The sequence below is a fragment of the Triturus cristatus genome, chromosome 7, assembly GCF_964204655.1.
Source record: "Triturus cristatus chromosome 7, aTriCri1.1, whole genome shotgun sequence".
In the NCBI taxonomy this organism is placed as follows: domain Eukaryota; kingdom Metazoa; phylum Chordata; class Amphibia; order Caudata; family Salamandridae; genus Triturus; species Triturus cristatus.
In genome coordinates this window covers 1,190,822,033-1,190,844,283 of record NC_140590.1, presented here as the reverse complement: position 1 = coordinate 1,190,844,283, position 22,251 = coordinate 1,190,822,033, and the positions used below count along the sequence as shown (strand labels likewise).

The following is a 22,251-nucleotide window of genomic DNA, read 5'->3' as shown; positions in this document are numbered from 1 at the left end:
GAAAGGTGGGATAAACGCCTTCCATAAGACACCGGAGGACCGACGAGCTGAGGCCTACAGAGGGGGAGGGGGACGGAGCCCTGCAAGGAGTCGCTGAATAGCGGAGTCCGCATGGGTGTGAAACAACAGAGTCCCATCAAAAGGCAGGTCAACAAGACGCTCCCGAACATTCTCCGGAAAGATGCCGTCCCCCAACCAAGCATGGCGGCGGAGGGCCACAGAACTCGCCATAGCGCGGCCGAGAGAATCAGACGTCCAAGGCCGAACGGAGAATAAATGTAGTTAACTCCCGACCATCCTGCACATGGTGCCGCAGATCAGCGCGGGCACCCTCCTGGGAGGCGCGAGACAGAAGGGACTCCGTGGAATCCCACAGGTCAGAAGTAGCCCTGGCCAACACACAAAGTGTGTTGAGCGCGCGCAGAGCAGCACTAGTGGAGGCAAAAATGTTACGCCCCCAGGAGTCCAACCTCCGGGCCTCCCGTGACAGCGGCAGCAGCACCACAGGCAAGGAGGGAAAAGCAGCCCGCAGGACAGGGCCCTGGGCAGACGGGTGTGAAAAAAGGAAGACTGGATCATGCGGGGCAGGACGGTGGCAGTGAAGGAGCGGCTGAGGCACCGGATCCCCTGTAGCAGGACGTCCCCAGGCCCCCAGAAGAGAGTTGTGGAGCGAAGCTTCAAATGGGAGAAGCGGCTCCCCTCCACCAGAGCCCTGGTGGATAACCTCCAACAAGTGGTACGTTTGGAGTGCAGCGACCAGATTGCCCATTTGCAAAATGCCGGTAGCCGTGGAAATGGCCCGGACAAAGGTCACACTCTGCGTCGTAGGAGGGGAAAGCAACTTTTCCATGGGCGAAGGCTGCAAACTAAGTCGCCCGTCCCCTGCTGGAGGAAGAAAAGGCCAGCCCCTGCAGGATGGAAGGCCCATGGAAGAGTGGGGGACCTGAGGGGTCTCCGGAGAAGGCGGAGAAGCCCGCGGGGCAGACAACTGCAGGGAATGGAAGAGCGGGTCCAGGGGCTGTGGACGCGGAGATGGCGTAGAACCCACCCAGGAAGCTGCCAGGGAAAAAGCAACGACGCGGTGTCCAGTCTCTGGTGAAGAGGAGACGACAATCTTCCGGAGAAGAAGGGACATCCGGAGAAGAGTCGACGATTCGACGTCGGGACGGAGCCGGGGAGTCCACCACAGGAGAGTCTTCGATTGGCGCCGAAATATCCACCAGGGGTCGACCTCCACCACCACATGCCTCATCAGAGAAGGGGGCGGGGTCGGAGCCGAAGCGACCAATGAACGGCGCTGAAAAGGTGCCGGCCCAACCTCCGACGAAGCAGCCGCCTGCGCAGAGGACCGAGAGGGGCCCTGGGAGGTGTCCTGGAGCCCGGCCTCCACCTGCGGCGCCACCACGGCCGGGGAGGAAAGCCATTGACGCTGGACAGGCGTCGGCTCAACCTCCGGTAAGGCAGCCACCTGCCCAGAGGACCGAGGGGGACTCGGGGACGAGCCAAGAGTCCCGGCAACCTCCTGCGTCACCGCAGGGAACCCCGCTGGGCATTGCGGCGAGGCAGGCGCGCCGTGAGTCGAAGAGGGGAACCCCTTAGGGCCGCACCTTGATGACATCACACCTCCAAAACCTGAAGCCGAACTCGTCGCCCCGGCGAGTCCGCAGAAGGCCCCGCGCATGGTGAGGGATCCACGGACGTCACAGGAAGAGGAGGGGGGCTCAAAGAAGCCTGCAGAGCCGTATCATGGGCCTTCATCTGGGCCCTCGTCGCCCCAATGCCAGGAAACGGCAGATAGGGTGGCTACGGACGAGGGCGCACGTCCCGAGAGGTACCCACGCCCTCATCGGAAGGAGGACAGGGCCTCAGTGGCAAGCGGCAAGACTTACCGGCGGGCAAATGACGCCCATGGGGCCTCAGCGAAGGACGATGCCGCAGCTGGAAACTGCGGTTTCTGGACCCTTCTGAGGTAGGAGACGGGTGCTGCGACGAGACCGATCTGGACAAGCGGGCCGAAAGCAATTTCATCCGGTGCTCCCGCCGGGACTTCGGCTTGAGATGCTGACAAGCTTTACAGTCCGTAAAATCATGGTGCTCACCTTAACACCACATACAAATAGGGTGAGGGTCCATCGCTGACATCGGACGCGCGCAAGAAGCACACGTCTTGAAGCCCGAAGGCATTACCAGTCCAAAGGCGGTAAAAGAGGCCTGAAAACAGGTCAAGGGAACACACTCCGGATCCGCGTTGCACGTGGAAAAGAAGGAAACTGACATCAGCGCGCCGGGGTGGGACTTGTGACCTCGCTGACATCACACCCGCAGACAACGTCGGGGCAGAGTCGCATGGTGCCGCCCCAGGCACGCAGGGATGCTGTGGCAAAATTTTCCGGATCCAGTCTCACGCCTAGGGATAATTATACGTTAAGGAATCTGCGGCTAGTAGTCTCTATCAGATACACTGAATACAAAATGAAAATAACCAAAAAAGACAATCTACCTCTTTATAACTCAATATATAGCTAGTCTGTTGAGAACTGTACACGCATTAAGGCCCTCGAGAATGTGAATAGTGAAATGTGGAGCAGAGTACGCCGTGCAGCAACTTCGAGAATCCAGCTCTTTCACAGAAGAACAGACAGCTAGAGTGTGACCACTTAAGGAAATTAGGGAACAAGCGCCCCAGATGATGTCATTACAACACTCCTAATCTGTTTGAAGTGTGTACACTACCCATCTGTGATAAACACCCCATATCTCTGTGATGCATATACGAGTTGTGCCTTATACTTCAAAAGATGTAAGAGTCTGTGTGCTTGAAAGTTTCATATGTAGATCGCATTAGACAGAACAACATAGGTCTCTTCCATTCTAATACTGTATAGATCATTACTTACCCAAAATCATGGGGAATACGCGTATAAAACTCGTTGCATGCTTCCACCAGGGTCCGTCCTGACTGGTTCTTCTTAATACAGTCTTCTATTTTCTTCAGAGATGTGTATCCAGCTTTGATTTGCTCTAAAGTTAACTTTCCTACACAAGAAAAGATTATTCAAAAATAAAAATTCAGTTAAAAAAAATAAAAATAGGAGCAAATTCAAAAAGTAACTAAATAACTGACAAACTGTTGTCTTGTTTATTTACAAATAACTGCATCAATTATTGGTTCATCTCTTTATGAGTAGAACAAAAATACATCCAGTTTTCACTTATTTCCAATGACTCTGACGCAGCTTTAAAACTTGCCAAAAGTATCCTACACAGTCTTAAACAGTTACAAATGGATAATGAGCCCCAGGTTTGACGATGTATGAGGACGGATGAACTGTGCCATATTTGCACAGCCCTTTCCGACTGCTTCTCTACAGCCATTCACTGAGAAGGTTTTGCCAGACCAACTCTTTTCTATCTTCAGCCGCCTCTCTCAAGACAGAGACATGCCAGCTACCCCACTGTATTTGTCCAGGTTCGGCCGAACTAGCCCATGGTAATTTTGGCCACCCCTGTCCTCATCTTGTGCGCGCCCTACTTTACCCCTCAAGTGTCATTTTAACCTTGCGACTCCTCACATGTTGACCCTGCCACTCTCTGTATATCTTGCATGCTACTGCCACTCCTAGCTGGCATGTCAAGTTACGTTTATAAGTTGCAGCACTCACATATATTCTATCAAGGTGCACAGTGAGTAAGGTGACCTCCTATCTTCAGATCATTACAAACGCAGAGCTTTCTGCCTCATGCTTTGGTGGCACAATCTAATGATTTTTGAATGTTTTCAGGCCTGGAAAATAGGTATCCATGATGACAGAGTGAGTTGGCATGTCAATCACATGTCAGTGCAGGGGCAGGATCTTTTTTCCAGGTGTTGTGGAAGCGGTTCTGTATTTGTAAACAAGTATTTTCAGGTCTGGCATTAGTCAAGACCTTTTTTTTTTTTTTTAACTAAAATAAATATATATGTATATAGTTACAAAAAGGAGCTTTCAGCCATTCCTCTGCATCCATTAGTTTATTGGGTCATTCACATGTTTCTGCCGCCCACTACAGCATGAACCAACGGATTAGCCCACTTCTGCCACTGGTGAACTTAATTCGGAGTAAGTCTGAGTGACGGCATTTTACCCTTGCACATCGGCACACCCACCAAACACGCCACTTTCGAGCCAGTGTTTTATTTTAAGTCATCGAAAAGTGCAGCCACTGATAGACAAACAAGTTCACATCCATTTGTGAATACGTCACCATGCTTTTCAAGCCCTGCAGTATCCAAACCAATTGCTCCTTCTGTGCCCTGTAGCATCGTGAGAACATAAGACCTGGCCTGAGAGGTACTTTACTGCCATGAGCCACCCGGTTCATACTCAAGTCGTGAGTGCAGGAAATAAAACCAGTTCCTCAGGCTTGCATTCTAACTTCTGTATCGATGAGTATTTTCGGTTTGATGTTACAGCTGTTGGAAAAGTGATCAAAAACACATTCTTCCATCCTACTACTACAGGGCTGTCTTTGAAGTTCAATGCGCGTAACATCCTTTTACTCGAGATTGCCCAGTAAAGGAGGTACTTTGCAAAAATGAGCAGAGACTTCTTTTTTTGCTTTTTTAATGAGGTATAATTAATTTTGTAAAACATCAGTTACAATGTTTTCAAGATAATTTGATTTATAGCCAGTGGTCAAATGTCAACCTCATACAACTATTTGGATAGGATAACATATTTGAGTAAAGATTGAGCATGCAAGGCGCCTGATATTTTATTTTCTAACCAAAGATTTGCCTGGCGGATTGCTGGACAGTTCCATTCACATTGGTGCCTTTATTGGCCGATTACGGCAGGCCAATCCTTTTTCTAGGCCTATGGCCTTAACTGTAGACCCGTGGCTGTACAGCAGCAGAGTCTGCCAGGGTCTTTGCGATTATCTGGGGCGCAGTTGTCTCTTCTAAAAATGGAATCTTTTGTCATTGTTTGATGGTACCTACCCGCATTTACGGGTTTTTGTAAAACAGTGTTTTACATCTGATTATCTATTGTTTATTTTTGTCTTATGTAGGGTGTGTTTTGCAATCGGTCTCTGGCCTCTGGCTCCAACAACGTTTTTCTTTGTGGCAGTGGCAAGATGCTTTGAGGTAGTGTGCGAGGATTTGGCAGAAAGCCTGGCACTTGATCTTCAATCAATGCTCAATTAATGCTCTCACACAAGGAAATGAATGCACAATTAAAGTGTGTGAATAGAAAGAACACCATACCTTCTATACAGTAAAACATGCCCAATAATCTTCTAAGGTGTTGTATTTGGGACAAAAGTGACAATCATATTTTTGCTGTTCCAAATTTTAAGGTCTGGTTGGTTGATATATTACCTACTGGCGATAGCCAGTAGGTAGTTATAGTTAGGACCACGTTTCCATAGGAAAACCTCAACATTCTATTTTGAATAACTTTGGCGCCGGTCGACGAATCCTCGCGAATTTCTCAAAATAGGTGGGGCGCTACGCTCCGCTCCTACCCTGAAAGTCTCGGGGGGATTCGTCAAGCGGGGGCTGAGATAAAAGGGGGGTCCCAAAACGCGTTTTTCCCATGCATTTTTCCATAGGACCTTTAGAACGAGCTACAGCCCGAATGGCTGAACAGAATTACTCAAAATTTGGCAGAGAGGTAGTCCCTAGGTCAAGGAAGTGCCTTTTGTAGGTTTGGTGTAAATCTGTTCAGTAGATTCTGAGAAAATAGCCTTTAAATCAATATATATATCTGAGCCAGCTTACGGTACGCTTACCGTACGCTTACGGTAAGCGTACGGTGGTGTGCGCGAGCGCGATTCTGATTGGCTCTTAGATCTTAGTAAACATTCGAATCGGCCGAAACCAGGAAGCGGCGGCCGCCATTTTGTCTCTCGCACTGAGTGTTGTTTATCAAACATGATGGCCAAAAACATGTTACGGGGCTGTTTTGAGAACTCCCTCCCACATAGTCATGTTGAGGGAGTCCCCAAACATCCCCCAAGTGCAAAAACGGTTTTATTTTTTTTTCGGCAATTTCGCGGGGTACGCTTACCGTACGCTTACCGTAAGCGTACGGTAAAAAAATACAAAAAAAAAAAACACTATCCACACTTACCCCACCCCCTGTGCTTTTGGTGGCCGAAGGCCACCAAATGTGCTGGGCTTATTACAATGGAAAAAAACACTATCCACACTTACCCCACCCCCTGTTCTTTTGGTGGCCGTAGGCCACCAAATGTACAGGGCTTATTATAAGGGAAAAAAACTTAGCATTTAAAAAACCGTACTAATTCACTGAAAAAACCATAGGTTTCACACACGTTATAGTTAGGAATTAGCATTTAAAAAACCTTGCAAATTCACTGAAAAAACCATAGGTTTCACACATGTTATAGTTAGCGGAAATTTTACTGATAAAAAACCTGTGAAATTGCCCCGTTATAGTTAGCGCAGGCAACTATAACTCACGCGACCGCAATCTTCTGCTGATGACATATGTGTCTTTATGAAAAAAAAATATTTGTAATATATGTATAGCTAAAAATGTATGGAAGAAGACATGGGCAAATAAGTGTCTAAATACAGTATTAGCATCAGCAGAGGATTGTGGTCGCGTGAGTTATAGTTGCCTGCGCTAACTATAACGGGGCAATTTCACAGGTTTTTTATCAGTAAAATTTCCGCTAACTATAACATGTGTGAAACCTATGGTTTTTTCAGTGAATATATATATATATACATACATATATATATACACATTATCTACTGGCGGTCGCAGAAAAACTAACAATAAATAGATAACTTAGCATTTAAAAAACCGTACAAATTCACTGAAAAAACCATAGGTTTCACACACGTTCTAGTTAGGAATTAGCATTTAAAAAACCTTGCAAATTCACTTAAACAACCATAGGTTTCACACAAGTTATAGTTAGCTGTACATTTCACTCGTAAAAAAACAATGAAATTCCACGTTATAGTTAGATCAGGTAACTATAACTTGCGCGACCGCAATGCACAATGTGTCATTTCAGATGTCATCATTGATGTCATGAGTGATGTCACTGACCATGTCATAAGTGATGTAATATGTGACGTCATCAGCAGTGCATTGCGGTCGCGCAAGTTATAGTTACCTGATCTAACTATAACGTGGAATTTCATTGGTTTTTTACGAGTGAAATCTACAGCTAACTATAACTTGTGTGAAACCTATGGTTTTTTAAGTGAATATATATATACATTCCGGTGAGAAGATCGGTCTGTCACGGGCGGTCCGAGAAGGAAACGGGATTTCCAAATTTCTCTACTCCACACAATCTCGTTAAACCTCGGACACCAAAGTTGAATGCAGCTTCGTTTATTTACAAGTGCAAAACGACGCGTTTCGCCATTACGGCTTGGTCACGCTCGAATATGCAAAAAGATCACCATGTTTAAATCTAAAAATTCATTCAAAGACGGACTAATCACAACAAAACATCAATCATGATATCGCCATTGCGGCCATCTTGTAACGATGTAATGACGCTGGGATCCCCACATAGCATGTATAAATACAACATATGGTGATTTAATTATTCAATGCAAATAAATATAACATGCTAAATATGGAAAGAGATAAAGCTTTCCTTTAGCGCATAGGACTGAGACTTGCTACCTGCCCAAGTGGGCAACATAAAAGGTAATGTCACAGATCTAAATCGATATCAGTGAATAACCCCGGCACAAGTATAGTAGTGCCGTCGCGGCCATCTTGTAACGGTGTGATGACGCTGGGATCCCCACATGGCATGTATGAGTACAACATATGATGTTTTCATTATTCAGTACAAATTAATATAACATGCTGAATATGGGATGAAATAAATCTTTCCCTTAGCGCATACAAATAACACCCTGCCCAAGTGGGCAACAAAATGGTATGTCACAGATCTATATCGATAACAATTGTCGATGGATTAAAAAGGTTGTAAACTTCAATACCACCCAAATAGAGCTTTTCATTAGCGCATAACATTGGGCACTGGGAGTTGCATCCTGCCCAAGTGGGCAACACAAATGGTAATGTCATAGATCTGTGTAGATAACAGGGGATGACTGCGGCACAGATATAATCGTGCCTTATCGCCCAAGTGGGCATAAGTCCTCAGTGAGCGACATCCCTGATGCAAGACCCAATTAAAGGTCCCAGTGCCAATACAAATCCATTGCCATCTCCTAATTGACAACACCAAAACAAATCCAATGTTCCATGCTGCATGTGATTAACAAAATGCATATAATCACAGCTCTAGGGATACCCACAATAAGTACATCCTCATTCAATGGTTAATATTCATGTTGTATAAAATTGTGACTCCATCTGAAATACAAACAGATATAAAAGGATATATAAAAACTTTGAAACAACATTGCCAAACAGCTATTATCTCATTATTGTTGCAGATGTATGGCTAATTCCTCGCTCCTATTTAACCCTTTCGGTGCGAGGCTTTCAAAATCCACAATATATCGGGATTCCAATTTCCTCAATGACAGTTCTCTATTTCCCCCTCTTATACCCAAATCCACAGAGTCAATTACCACCATACGGACCTTGGTCTCATCTTGAAGGTGTTGTTCTGAAAAATGTCGGGCTATGGGGTACAATTTGTTGTTGTTACGTATAGCACGTAAATGTTCTAACACCCGTTTCTTGGCTGCATGTTTCGTACTGCCTACATACCATTTGGCACATGGGCAGATAAGAACATACACACAGTGTGCAGTGTTGCATGTAAGTCTCTTCCTAATGATAAATTCCCTTTTCGAATTAGGTACATGCAATACATCACAATCAGTGCTATTTCTACACGCTTTACACCTATGGCAGCATCTGAAACCTACACTGTCAGAATTACAATCAACATCCATATCTGTGATGTGATTGTGACTAAGTTCATCTCTCAGAGAAACTATTCAACACTATTTCAAGACTAGATCTATCTCACTTTTACACCACTCTCATATGGGACTGGAAATGATTGAGATTTGTCTCAAGAATAATTTTTTCATTTTCAATTACATCATTTACAGGCAGTCACAGGGCACAGCTATGGGAACCTGCTTCGCCCCCAGTTACGCGAACTTGTTCATGGGCTGGTGGGAGGAGCAGGTGGTGGCTATTATGAACGAATTTAAGAATGTTGCCCTGTGGCTGCGATATATTGATGACATTTTTTTCATCTGGTGTGGGGATGAAGATTCAGCAAAAATCTTCATAAACAAACTGAACATAAACACATGCAATTTGTGGTTCACAGAAAATATCAGTAAGAACTCAATGGAGTTCTTGGATGTCCGCCTAGAAGTCAGAAACAATCAATTGACGTCTAAATTATTCCGCAAGGAAACTGCGGGTAATAGCATTTTGAATGCTAATAGTAGTCATCCACAAAATCTAGTGCGGAGCATCCCATACGGAGAACTGCTACGGGCCAAGAGAAACTGCAGTACTGCTGCAGCATACAAAAGTGAAAAGGCAATCATGTGTGTAAGATTCAGGGAGAGGGGTTACAGTATTAAAACTGTGAAAGATGCAACCTCCAGAGTGGAGACAAAAACCCGTAATTAACTTATTTATCCCAAACAGAAAGAAACAAAAAAGGAGAACATTAGATTCATTACCACCGTCTCAGGGCAAGCTACTGAGGTACGGAAAATATTCAAAAAACACTGGCACGTGCTACTCACCGACGAACATCTCAAAAAAGATCTAGGCAGCAATCCTCAGATTACATTCAGGAAGGGACGTTCTCTGAGAGATGAACTTAGTCACAATCACATCACAGATATGGATGTTGATTGTAATTCTGACAGTGTAGGTTTCAGATGCAGGGTATGCTCAGACGTGAGCCCCTTGCTCACTTTGCCACTGGATTCAAGCAAGCCTGGCTGAAGACGGCTGAAATGCCAGAAACCGGTCCTAGGAAGCTTGTTTCTGGTCCAAGGAAGACATGGCTTGGCAGTTCGGGCTGGACTGTTCCCATGAGGCACAGGGTCAGACTGATTTGCATATGGCCATGTCTGAACTGGGGTGGCAGAGTGGGCTAAAGAACGGTGATGGATTAAACCCAGATCAGATGACTGGGGGTGAGTGCTTGCAATGTTCAACACTCAGTCCATCGCTTCCTTTGGTTTTTGCTTTGTTCGCCATAAGTTGGCAGGGTATGCTCAGACGTGAGTCCCTTGCTCACTTTGCCACTGGATTCAAGCAAGCCTGGCTGAAGACGGCTGAAATGCCAGAAACCGGTCCTAGGAAGCTTGTTTCTGGTCCAAGGAAGACATGGCTTGGCAGTTCGGGCTGGACTGTTCCCATGAGGCACAGGGTCAGACTGATTTGCATATGGCCATGTCTGAACTGGGGTGGCAGAGTGGGCTAAAGAACGGTGATGGATTAAACCCAGATCAGATGACTGGGGGTGAGTGCTTGCAATGTTCAACACTCAGTCCATCGCTTCCTTTGGTTTTTGCTTTGTTCGCCATAAGTTGGCAGGGTATGCTCAGACGGGAGTCCCTTGCTCACTTTGCCACTGGATTCAAGCAAGCCTGGCTGAAGACGGCTGAAATGCCAGAAACCGGTCCTAGGAAGCTTGTTTCTGGTCCAAGGAAGACATGGCTTGGCAGTTCGGGCTGGACTGTTCCCATGAGGCACAGGGTCAGACTGATTTGCATATGGCCATGTCTGAACTGGGGTGGCAGAGTGGGCTAAAGAACGGTGATGGATTAAACCCAGATCAGATGACTGGGGGTGAGTGCTTGCAATGTTCAACACTCAGTCCATCACTTCCTTTGGTTTTTGCTTTGTTCGCCATAAGTTGGCAGGGTATGCTCAGACGTGAGTCCCTTGCTCACTTTGCCACTGGATTCAAGCAAGCCTGGCTGAAGACGGCTGAAATGCCAGAAACCGGTCCTAGGAAGCTTGTTTCTGGTCCAAGGAAGACATGGCTTGGCAGTTCGGGCTGGACTGTTCCCATGAGGCACAGGGTCAGACTGATTTGCATATGGCCATGTCTGAACTGGGGTGGCAGAGTGGGCTAAAGAACGGTGATGGATTAAACCCAGATCAGATGACTGGGGGTGAGTGCTTGCAATGTTCAACACTCAGTCCATCACTTCCTTTGGTTTTTGCTTTGTTCGCCATAAGTTGGCAGGGTATGCTCAGACGTGAGTCCCTTGCTCACTTTGCCACTGGATTCAAGCAAGCCTGGCTGAAGACGGCTGAAATGCCAGAAACCGGTCCTAGGAAGCTTGTTTCTGGTCCAAGGAAGACATGGCTTGGCAGTTCGGGCTGGACTGTTCCCATGAGGCACAGGGTCAGACTGATTTGCATATGGCCATGTCTGAACTGGGGTGGCAGAGTGGGCTAAAGAACGGTGATGGATTAAACCCAGATCAGATGACTGGGGGTGAGTGCTTGCAATGTTCAACACTCAGTCCATCACTTCCTTTGGTTTTTGCTTTGTTCGCCATAAGTTGGCAGGGTATGCTCAGACGTGAGTCCCTTGCTCACTTTGCCACTGGATTCAAGCAAGCCTGGCTGAAGACGGCTGAAATGCCAGAAACCGGTCCTAGGAAGCTTGTTTCTGGTCCAAGGAAGACATGGCTTGGCAGTTCGGGCTGGACTGTTCCCATGAGGCACAGGGTCAGACTGATTTGTATATGGCCATGTCTGAACTGGGGTGGCAGAGTGGGCTAAAGAACGGTGATGGATTAAACCCAGATCAGATGACTGGGGGTGAGTGCTTGCAATGTTCAAGACTCAGTCCATCACTTCCTTTGGTTTTTGCTTTGTTCGCCATTAGTTGGCAGGGTATGCTCAGACGTGAGTCCCTTGCTCACTTTGCCACTGGATTCAAGCAAGCCTGGCTGAAGACGGCTGAAATGCCAGAAACCGGTCCTAGGAAGCTTGTTTCTGGTCCAAGGAAGACATGGCTTGGCAGTTCGGGCTGGACTGTTCCCATGAGGCACAGGGTCAGACTGATTTGCATATGGCCATGTCTGAACTGGGGTGGCAGAGTGGGCTAAAGAACGGTGATGGATTAAACCCAGATCAGATGACTGGGGGTGAGTGCTTGCAATGTTCAACACTCAGTCCATCACTTCCTTTGGTTTTTGCTTTGTTCGCCAATAGTTGGCAGGGTATGCTCAGACGTGAGTCCCTTGCTCACTTTGCCACTGGATTCAAGCAAGCCTGGCTGAAGACGGCTGAAATGCCAGAAACCGGTCCTAGGAAGCTTGTTTCTGGTCCAAGGAAGACATGGCTTGGCAGTTCGGGCTGGACTGTTCCCATGAGGCACAGGGTCAGACTGATTTGCATATGGCCATGTCTGAACTGGGGTGGCAGAGTGGGCTAAAGAACGGTGATGGATTAAACCCAGATCAGATGACTGGGGGTGAGTGCTTGCAATGTTCAACACTCAGTCCATCACTTCCTTTGGTTTTTGCTTTGTTCGCCATAAGTTGGCAGGGTATGCTCAGACGTGAGTCCCTTGCTCACTTTGCCACTGGATTCAAGCAAGCCTGGCTGAAGACGGCTGAAATGCCAGAAACCGGTCCTAGGAAGCTTGTTTCTGGTCCAAGGAAGACATGGCTTGGCAGTTCGGGCTGGACTGTTCCCATGAGGCACAGGGTCAGACTGATTTGCATATGGCCATGTCTGAACTGGGGTGGCAGAGTGGGCTAAAGAACGGTGATGGATTAAACCCAGATCAGATGACTGGGGGTGAGTGCTTGCAATGTTCAACACTCAGTCCATCACTTCCTTTGGTTTTTGCTTTGTTCGCCATAAGTTGGCAGGGTATGCTCAGACGTGAGTCCCTTGCTCACTTTGCCACTGGATTCAAGCAAGCCTGGCTGAAGACGGCTGAAATGCCAGAAACCGGTCCTAGGAAGCTTGTTTCTGGTCCAAGGAAGACATGGCTTGGCAGTTCGGGCTGGACTGTTCCCATGAGGCACAGGGTCAGACTGATTTGTATATGGCCATGTCTGAACTGGGGTGGCAGAGTGGGCTAAAGAACGGTGATGGATTAAACCCAGATCAGATGACTGGGGGTGAGTGCTTGCAATGTTCAAGACTCAGTCCATCACTTCCTTTGGTTTTTGCTTTGTTCGCCATTAGTTGGCAGGGTATGCTCAGACGTGAGTCCCTTGCTCACTTTGCCACTGGATTCAAGCAAGCCTGGCTGAAGACGGCTGAAATGCCAGAAACCGGTCCTAGGAAGCTTGTTTCTGGTCCAAGGAAGACATGGCTTGGCAGTTCGGGCTGGACTGTTCCCATGAGGCACAGGGTCAGACTGATTTGCATATGGCCATGTCTGAACTGGGGTGGCAGAGTGGGCTAAAGAACGGTGATGGATTAAACCCAGATCAGATGACTGGGGGTGAGTGCTTGCAATGTTCAACACTCAGTCCATCACTTCCTTTGGTTTTTGCTTTGTTCGCCAATAGTTGGCAGGGTATGCTCAGACGTGAGTCCCTTGCTCACTTTGCCACTGGATTCAAGCAAGCCTGGCTGAAGACGGCTGAAATGCCAGAAACCGGTCCTAGGAAGCTTGTTTCTGGTCCAAGGAAGACATGGCTTGGCAGTTCGGGCTGGACTGTTCCCATGAGGCACAGGGTCAGACTGATTTGCATATGGCCATGTCTGAACTGGGGTGGCAGAGTGGGCTAAAGAACGGTGATGGATTAAACCCAGATCAGATGACTGGGGGTGAGTGCTTGCAATGTTCAACACTCAGTCCATCACTTCCTTTGGTTTTTGCTTTGTTCGCCATAAGTTGGCAGGGTATGCTCAGACGTGAGTCCCTTGCTCACTTTGCCACTGGATTCAAGCAAGCCTGGCTGAAGACGGCTGAAATGCCAGAAACCGGTCCTAGGAAGCTTGTTTCTGGTCCAAGGAAGACATGGCTTGGCAGTTCGGGCTGGACTGTTCCCATGAGGCACAGGGTCAGACTGAGTTGCATATGGCCATGTCTGAACTGGGGTGGCAGAGTGGGCTAAAGAACAGTGATGGATTAAACCCAGATCAGATGACTGGGGGTGAGTGCTTGCAATGTTCAACACTCAGTCCATCACTTCCTTTGGTTTTTGCTAGGTTTCAGATGCTGCCATAGGTGTAAAGCGTGTAGAAATAGCACGGATTGTTAAGTATTGCATGTACCTAATTCGAAAAGGGAATTTATCATTAGGAAGAGACTTACATGCAACACTACACACTGTGTGTATGTTCTTATCTGCCCATGTGCCAAGTGGTATGTAGGCAGTACGAAACATGCAGCCAAGAAACAGGTGTTAGAACATTTACGTGCTATCCGTAACAACAACAAATTGTACCCCATAGCCCGACATTTTTCAGAACAACACCTTCAAGATGAGACCAAGGTCCGTATGGTGGTAATTGACTCTGTGGATTTGGGTATAAGAGGGGGAAATAGAGAACTGTCATTGAGGAAATTGGAATCCCGATATATTGTGGATTTTGAAAGCCTCGCACCGAAAGGGTTAAATAGGAGCGAGGAATTAGCCATACATCTGCAACAATAATGAGATAATAGCTGTTTGGCAATGTTGTTTCAAAGTTTTTATATATCCTTTTATATCTGTTTGTATTTCAGATGGAGTCACAACTTTATACAACATGAATATTAACCATTGAAGGAGGATGTACTTATTGTGGGTATCCCTAGAGCTGTGATTATATGCATTTTGTTAATCACATGCAGCATGGAACATTGGATTTGTTTTGGTGTTGTCAATTAGGAGATGGCAATGGATTTGTATTGGCACTGGGACCTTTAATTGGGTCTTGCATCAGGGATGTCGCTCACTGAGGACTTATGCCCACTTGGGCGATAAGGCACGATTATATCTGTGCCGCAGTCATCCCCTGTTATCTACACAGATCTATGACATTACCATTTGTGTTGCCCACTTGGGCAGGATGCAACTCCCAGTGCCCAATGTTATGCGCTAATGAAAAGCTCTATTTGGGTGGTTTTGAAGTTTACAACCTTTTTAATCCATCGACAATTGTTATCGATATAGATCTGTGACATACCATTTTGTTGCCCACTTGGGCAGGGTGTTATTTGTATGCGCTAAGGGAAAGATTTATTTCATCCCATATTCAGCATGTTATATTAATTTGTACTGAATAATGAAAACATCATATGTTGTACTCATACATGCCATGTGGGGATCCCAGCGTCATCACACTGTTACAAGATGGCCGCGACGGCACTACTATACTTGTGCCGGGGTTATTCACTGATATTGATTTAGATCTGTGACATTACCTTTTATGTTGCCCACTTGGGCAGGTAGCAAGTCTCAGTGCTATGCGCTAAAGGAAAGCTTCATCTCTTTCCATATTTAGCATGCTATATTTATTTGCATTGAATAATGAAATCACCATATGTTGTATTTATACATGCTATGTGGGGATCCCAGCGTCATTACATCGTTACAAGATGGCCGCAATGGCGATATCATGATTGATGTTTTGTTGTGATTAGTCCGTCTTTGAATGAATTTTTAGATTTAAACATGGTGATCTTTTTGCATATTCGAGCGTGACCAAGCCGTAATGGCGAAACGCGTCGTTTTGCACTTGTAAATAAACGAAGCTGCATTCAACTTTGGTGTCCGAGGTTTCTCTCGTTATAACGAGATTGTGTGGAGTAGATATATATATATATATTCACTTAAAAAACCATAGGTTTCACACATGTTATAGTTAGCTGTACATTTCACTCGTAAAAAACCAATGAAATTCCCCCGTTATAGTTAGTGCAGGCAACTATAACTCACGCAACTGCAATCCTCTGCTGATGACGTCAGATATTACATCACTGTATTTAGACACTTATTTACCCATGTCTTCTTCCATTAATCTTTAGCTATACATATATTACAAATATTTATTTTTCATAAAGACACATATGTCATCAGTGATGTAATATCTGACGTCATCAGCAGAGGATTGCGGTCGCGTGAGTTATAGTTGCCTGCACTAACTATAACGGGGGAATTTCGTTGTTTTTTTACGGGTGAAATGTCCAGCTAACTATAACATGTGTGAAACCTATGGTTTTTTAAGTGAATTTGCAAGGTTTTTTAAATGCTAATTCGCAACTATAACGTGTGTGAAACCTATGGTTTTTTCAGTGAATTTGTACGTTTTTTTAAATGCTAAGTTATGTATTTTATTTTTTTTTTAAATCGCGAGGTGCGCGCACGATACGCTTCGCGCACCGTGCGGTTCGCAGTGCATGCCGTGCGCGGTGCGCCCACCTCGCGATATAAAAAAAATAAATATATTGGTTTTTTTCCCCTTGGGGGTCCTTCTGTGACCCCCTGACCAAGGCTAGGGGGTCAGGAACTGTCCACTCTGCCCCCTTTTCACATTCTCCACCTTTTTTTTCACCCCCTCAGACTGCGAGAGACAAAATGGCGGCCGACACTTCCTGGTTTCGACCGATTCGAATGTTTACCGACATCTAACAACCAATGAGAATTGCGCTCGCGCACGGCAGGGTGCGCGCACGGTGCGCACGTATAGATATTGATATGCTTTTAAATGCTATTTTCTCAGGAAATACTGAACAGATTTACACCAGACCTGCAAAAGGCACTTCCTTGACCTTATGGCTACCTCTCTGCCAAATTTCACGTAATTCTGTTCAGCAGTTCGGGCTGTAGCTGCGACTAAAGGTCCTATGGAAAAATGCATGGGGAAAACGTGTTTTGGGACCCTCCCTTTTTCTCGGCCCCCGCTTGACGTATCACCCCGAGACTTTCAGGGTAGGAGCTGAGCAGAGCGCCTCATTAGTTTTGAAAATTGCGCGAGGATTCGTCAACCGGCACCAAAGTTATTCAAAATAGAATTTTGAGATTTCCTATGGAAACTAGGTTGTAACTATAACTATCTACTGGCGACCGCCAGTAGATAATATTATATATATATATATATATATATATATATATATATATATATATATATATAAAAAACATACCCAGATGCCATTGTGCCCTTGCACATGTGCATATCCACATACAAGATCACACAACTAGATTACACAGTCAAAAGCAGTCAAAAAAAGAGTACTCCTGAAGTGGAGAAGATTCAGTTCAGTGCCACTAGCTTGCAAGAGGAGGTATTGGATAACAGAGAGACACAGATTTCAATATCCTTTTAAAAAATATCCTTCCTGATTAGAGAGCATATTGTTTGATAGTGCCATGCGGAGCATGATTCAAACAGTAGAGAAGAACATCAGCCCTATAATAAATTACATTTGCTAGGCAAAGATCACGTGGACAGGCCTATAAATACATGTTTGGGTGAATAAAAGCGAATTAATAAATGAATGATGTAACAATATATGATTGAAGTCTGCTTCCCGGCAAACAGCGAGCGCTCTCTTGTGAGAACTGAGTCTAAAACAGAAACATTGCAATGAGCAGTAATTCAGAGATCACAAAAGACAGATAAATCAAACATGTCCAATTAATGAAGCAATCAAACCCCCACAGTGCAGGGAGTAGCGGGGGTCAATACGGGCCAGAAACAATGATGGTTATTTATAAACAACAAGAAGGTGTAAATATAAAACATAAACCAAAGCTCCAATCATGTCCTTACATTATAGAGACATAATGTAAAAACAAAAAAGGGTGTGTGTGTGGGTGTGGGTGTGTAGCAGGGTTTGTTAATTTCAATTGTCTAGATGTTTCTCAGGAAATTGTGGTTTAGAGAATACACTGCTGATTAAGTTTTTTTTTTTTTTTCAGTAACAGCATTTGGACACACAGCCTGGTGAAATGTTGGGTAAGAAGGGAGAGTATTATTAGTGTCTTTTTCTTAACAGCATCCTTCCTGCTTAAGGATAGGATAGTATTTGTAAAGCGCACTATACCCGAAGTTGTCAAGGCGCTGGGCAGACAAGAGCAGAGGGAGAAGCGCAAACAGCTGATTAAGAAGGGAATAGCCATGTTTTCAGAAGTTTCCTGAAAACCGAAAGAGAGCTTGCTTTGGCAATGGAAGGGGGGAGAGAGTTCCAGAGTCTGGAGGCGGCGACTGAAAAGGAGCGGCCGCCCCATCTGGACCTGCAAAATCTGGCCGAGTCCAGTTTTTTCTGTGTGGATGATCTCAGGGTCCTCCCTTAAGTGTACCATAGAAACAAGGATTTGAGTTGGGGCGAGCCTTTGCTATGCATGGCCTTGTATACCGTACTCAAGACCTTGAAGGAAATACGCTCCATGATAGGGAGCCAGTGTAAGGTATGGATCCCCTCTCCGGCAGACTGATGTTTGTGAATATTTAAAATCAGTCTTGCTGCTGCGTTCTGTACCACCTGGAGCCTATTCAGTGATGTCACAGTGATTTTGAGGTACAGGGCTTGGCAGTAATCAAGACAAGAGGTAATCAGTGGGATGATAGTGGGCGGATGCAGTTCAGAGGGAACGAGTGGAAGCACTTTTCTGAGAGTTCTTAAAATATAGAAGCATGTATCAGCTGTGCGACTGACTTGGGCATCAAAGGTCAGGCCCTCATCAAAAATAACCTCCAGATTTCTTGCTGTTTTTACCGGTGCTGGAAGAGGTCCGCATTCTGCAGGCCACCAGGCATTAGACTAGATGGAATTCTGTGAGCCAAAAACTAGCACCTTGGTCTTGTCTGCGTTGGTCTTTAAAGAATTGCCCTTCATCCAGCGGATGATGTTTGACATACATAGATTGAACTTCTCTGTGACTAAATGCAGGTCGTTGGTAATGGAAACAATAATTTCGGTGTCATCCGCGTAGGAGAGCACCTGGAATCCATAAAATCTCACCAGCTCGGTCAGAGGGGTCACAAAGATTAAAGAGAAGGGCTAAGCTAAGAGCCCTGAGGGACCCCAAATGGGAGGGCGAAAGCTTTCGTTCTGAAGCCTCCGCAGCCGGCTGTGTGCATTCTCCCTGTTATAAAAGAATGGAGAAGCTGCACGGCTTTTCCCGTAACCCCCATTGCGCAGGCGTTGGACCATGCGCGCTGGGGAAACTGTCGAATGCTGCCGATAAGTCAAGCAGATTCAACACCGCCGAGCCCCCTTGATCAACCTGCACCCGAATACAGTCAGTGGCTGCAAGAAGGGTAGATTTGGTGCCTTGACCGGCGCGGAACCCATTCTGGGAGCGACCTAAAATTTCATGCGAGTCAATGTATTTCATCAATTCGGTGTTAATGAAATTCTCCAGGATTGTTGCCGGGGCGGGAAGAAGGGAGATAGGGCGGAAATTCTTTACCTCCAAGGGGTCAGCATTGGGTTTCTTAAGGAGCGGAAGAACAATGGCTTCCTTCCAGATAGCTGGGTAGCAACCAGAACTATTGTTGGATAAAGCTGTGTTGAGTATGCTTGCTTAAAGAAGTGTAGGTTCTTGCCGGCAAAGCATAAATAGATTCACTGAACACAGGTGTTATCTTAGTCATACTTCCAGCCACCCACTAATGTTAGAACATCCTTATCTTCATGCAGGAGATCTCCATATGTTGAAATAAATGAGTATTTTGGTAGTTTTTTTGGCTTCTCATGTATATGGATAAAATGTTTGTTGCAGTAGATAAGGCGATATCCAATCCGATTAGCCCGTGACCCAACAAGAGAGGGAATTCAAACTGAACCGTTTTCTAAGAGTCTGAGACTGATTTAGAAGTTGTTAGAGGGAATACTTCGTCACGAATGTGCCGGATATTCCAGCATCCGTATTACGATTCCCATAGGATAGAATGTGCGTGGTACCTAGGGCCTGTAGTACTAAAGAGGGTCACTGGGGTCTGCACCACGACTTGTGCCACCCCAAACGATCCCTCACCAAATGCAGGCAATACTGCCATTAAAGGCTGCTTGTTTTGTTGCAGACCCAAAAGTGAAACCAGAACAGGACACCCATTCCTGTGTGCCATGCCCCCTATCACTGCATGAAATAGTAGTAAGTCACCCCTACAGGAGGGCTTATAGCCCTAAGGCAGGTACTTTAAGTTACATGGGAGGAAATAGCTGCATGAGCAGCTATGCCCTTGTACTGGTCAGTCCCACTGTTGCCAGTACAATTGACCAGGGAAGCCATTTTAAAACATTTGCTGGACACTGGTGAAAACAAGTTACCCAGCTGCATGATGGCTTCACTGAAAAGATGGATGTTTGGTATCAAACATCTCGTATTTATTAACCCACACTGATGCCAGTGTCGGATTTAGGAATACATGCACACAGAGGGCATTTTAGAGTTGCTCCCTCAAACCATACCAGCCACTGGTGACGACTGACTGGCTATTATCAACCTGCCACCAGAGAGGAGTGCCCGACCCCAAAGGGTGAGGGCCTTTTCTCTTGGGAGGCAAGAAAACAGGCCTGCTTGGGCAGGGAGTGTTTTCACCTCCTCCCACAGAATGACCTGCAGATTAACATTCCAAGGCAGGGGAGCTTCAAAGCACCTACAGCTTTTGTTATGCGAATCTGGTTACTCTCACAGGGAAGAAGCTGACCCTCTTTGTCTAAAGCCATTTGGCACTTGGACAGGAGGGAAAATTATCTAGTCAAATAGATGTGCCCACCCCAGGCTTGTACCACCCCTAAGGTGGTCCAACCGGAAGTGGACACGACTTTTCGGAGTTGGCCATCTTGGTGATGCAAACTTAGGAACTCTGGGACAGGGTTATGCCCACTTCCCAAAGGAAGAAGTCATAAAGGGGCGTAGGGACCCCAGGGGTCAGTAGCCCATTAGCTACTACCCTATACTCCCCTAAATTCAGTATTGAGGGAGCGCCTGTCAGCAGAGAATCAGATCCTGACAACCTACACAGAAGGTGCCACTCAGAGCAGCCGCAAAAGCAAAGACTGAGGAAGAGCAACTAACTTGGCACCAGCCCTGCCGGCCTGTCTGCTGTTTTCCGATCTAACTGCGCCAAAGTAGTCTCGTCCTGCAAGCTGTCTCTCCTCCGAAGCCTGGGAGGACTGCCTGCCTTCAATAAAGACTCAAGGACTCCCATAGAGCTTCTTCCCTGCATTTTCAGACACCCAAAGAACAGCAGCGAGGACTCCGGTACCGACAAACCCCCCACACCGCAAAGCACCAGAGTCACCCGGTACATGTCAAAGTGGGCCAACTGTATCAGCCTGGTCCCTAAGCCCGCAAGCAACAGAGTCCACTTTGGTTTTGTCCTTCGTGAACTCGGACATTGCCTGCAGCCCCCCTCAACTGCAAGTGTTACCGGACAAAGAAACCCAACACCCCAAAGATCCTCTGCACCCAGACGCCCCGGCCTGAGAAGAGGACCAAAGGTGTCTCTACATACCCCAACATCCCAAGACCTGAACTTACTTATTGGTTCAGACGGGCTGACCTCTCAGTCCCCACCTGCAGCTTCTTTGAGTCTGGACCGATCCCCCATTGGTTAACACTGGGCACCCGACAGTTTGCACCACCCGGCCGCCATAGTGCCGTTGGAAGGCACCTGCTGGTGTGGCCTTGGACCTTGCCCCATGCTCCCCTTAAGTCCAGAAGAATGGTCCCGCAAGTCACTGCTGAGTGCCCGAATGCAATAAACGTTTTGCCTCCAGAGGTTAACATTACCGAGAAGTGTTTCAATCCCGATTTAAAGAATCTAAATCACCCGATGCTGAAAAACACACCTCTGAACGCAGAGAACACAGTGCCTCCCAAGGTGACCTGTTGGTGCTGCTTTGGACCTTGCCCTGTCCTCACCTTAAGTCCCGGGGAAGATCACATAGCTCGTTGTAAAGTGACCATATGCAGCATATGTTTTCCTCCTAGGTTAACATTGCCGCAAAGTGCTTCAATAACAATTTATAGTATCAAAAACCTGTTTTCTACAAACCTGCTATTTAAAAAAGTTCTTACCTGATTTTGAGGATATCGGTGCCTGGTTATATAAAGAGAAGTGTTTTAGTTATAAATTGGCGTGATCTCCTCATTGAGTTGTATGTATCATTTATTGGCTGTGTGTGTGCAGCGGATGTCTAACACTCCTCTCCGATAAGCCTAAGGCTGTTCGACCACACTAACCTCTAGAAGAGCACCTTGAGATTGCTAGCCCAAGCCCCTGTCCACTCATAAAGCAACCCCTGGACTCTTTATATGGTATAGCAAAAAGAGGTACACTGTGCAAAGAGCCAGCTTCCTACACCATTGCATGGTATTCAGTT

The 22,251-nt window shown here is 46.3% G+C and overlaps 1 protein-coding gene across 3 annotated transcripts in view; it reads right to left on the bottom strand.

The window, feature by feature from the left end:
• The window catches only part of PARP2 (poly(ADP-ribose) polymerase 2), a 402,899-nt gene that overhangs the window by 125,748 nt on the left and 254,900 nt on the right, over positions 1 to 22,251 (bottom strand). For all 3 annotated transcript variants that reach the window (XM_085618532.1, XM_085618533.1, XM_085618534.1), the window contains one exon: positions 2,898 to 3,036. In XM_085618532.1, the coding sequence (XP_085474658.1) occupies positions 2,898 to 3,036 (139 nt within the window). The remainder of the gene's footprint in view (positions 1 to 2,897; positions 3,037 to 22,251) is intronic.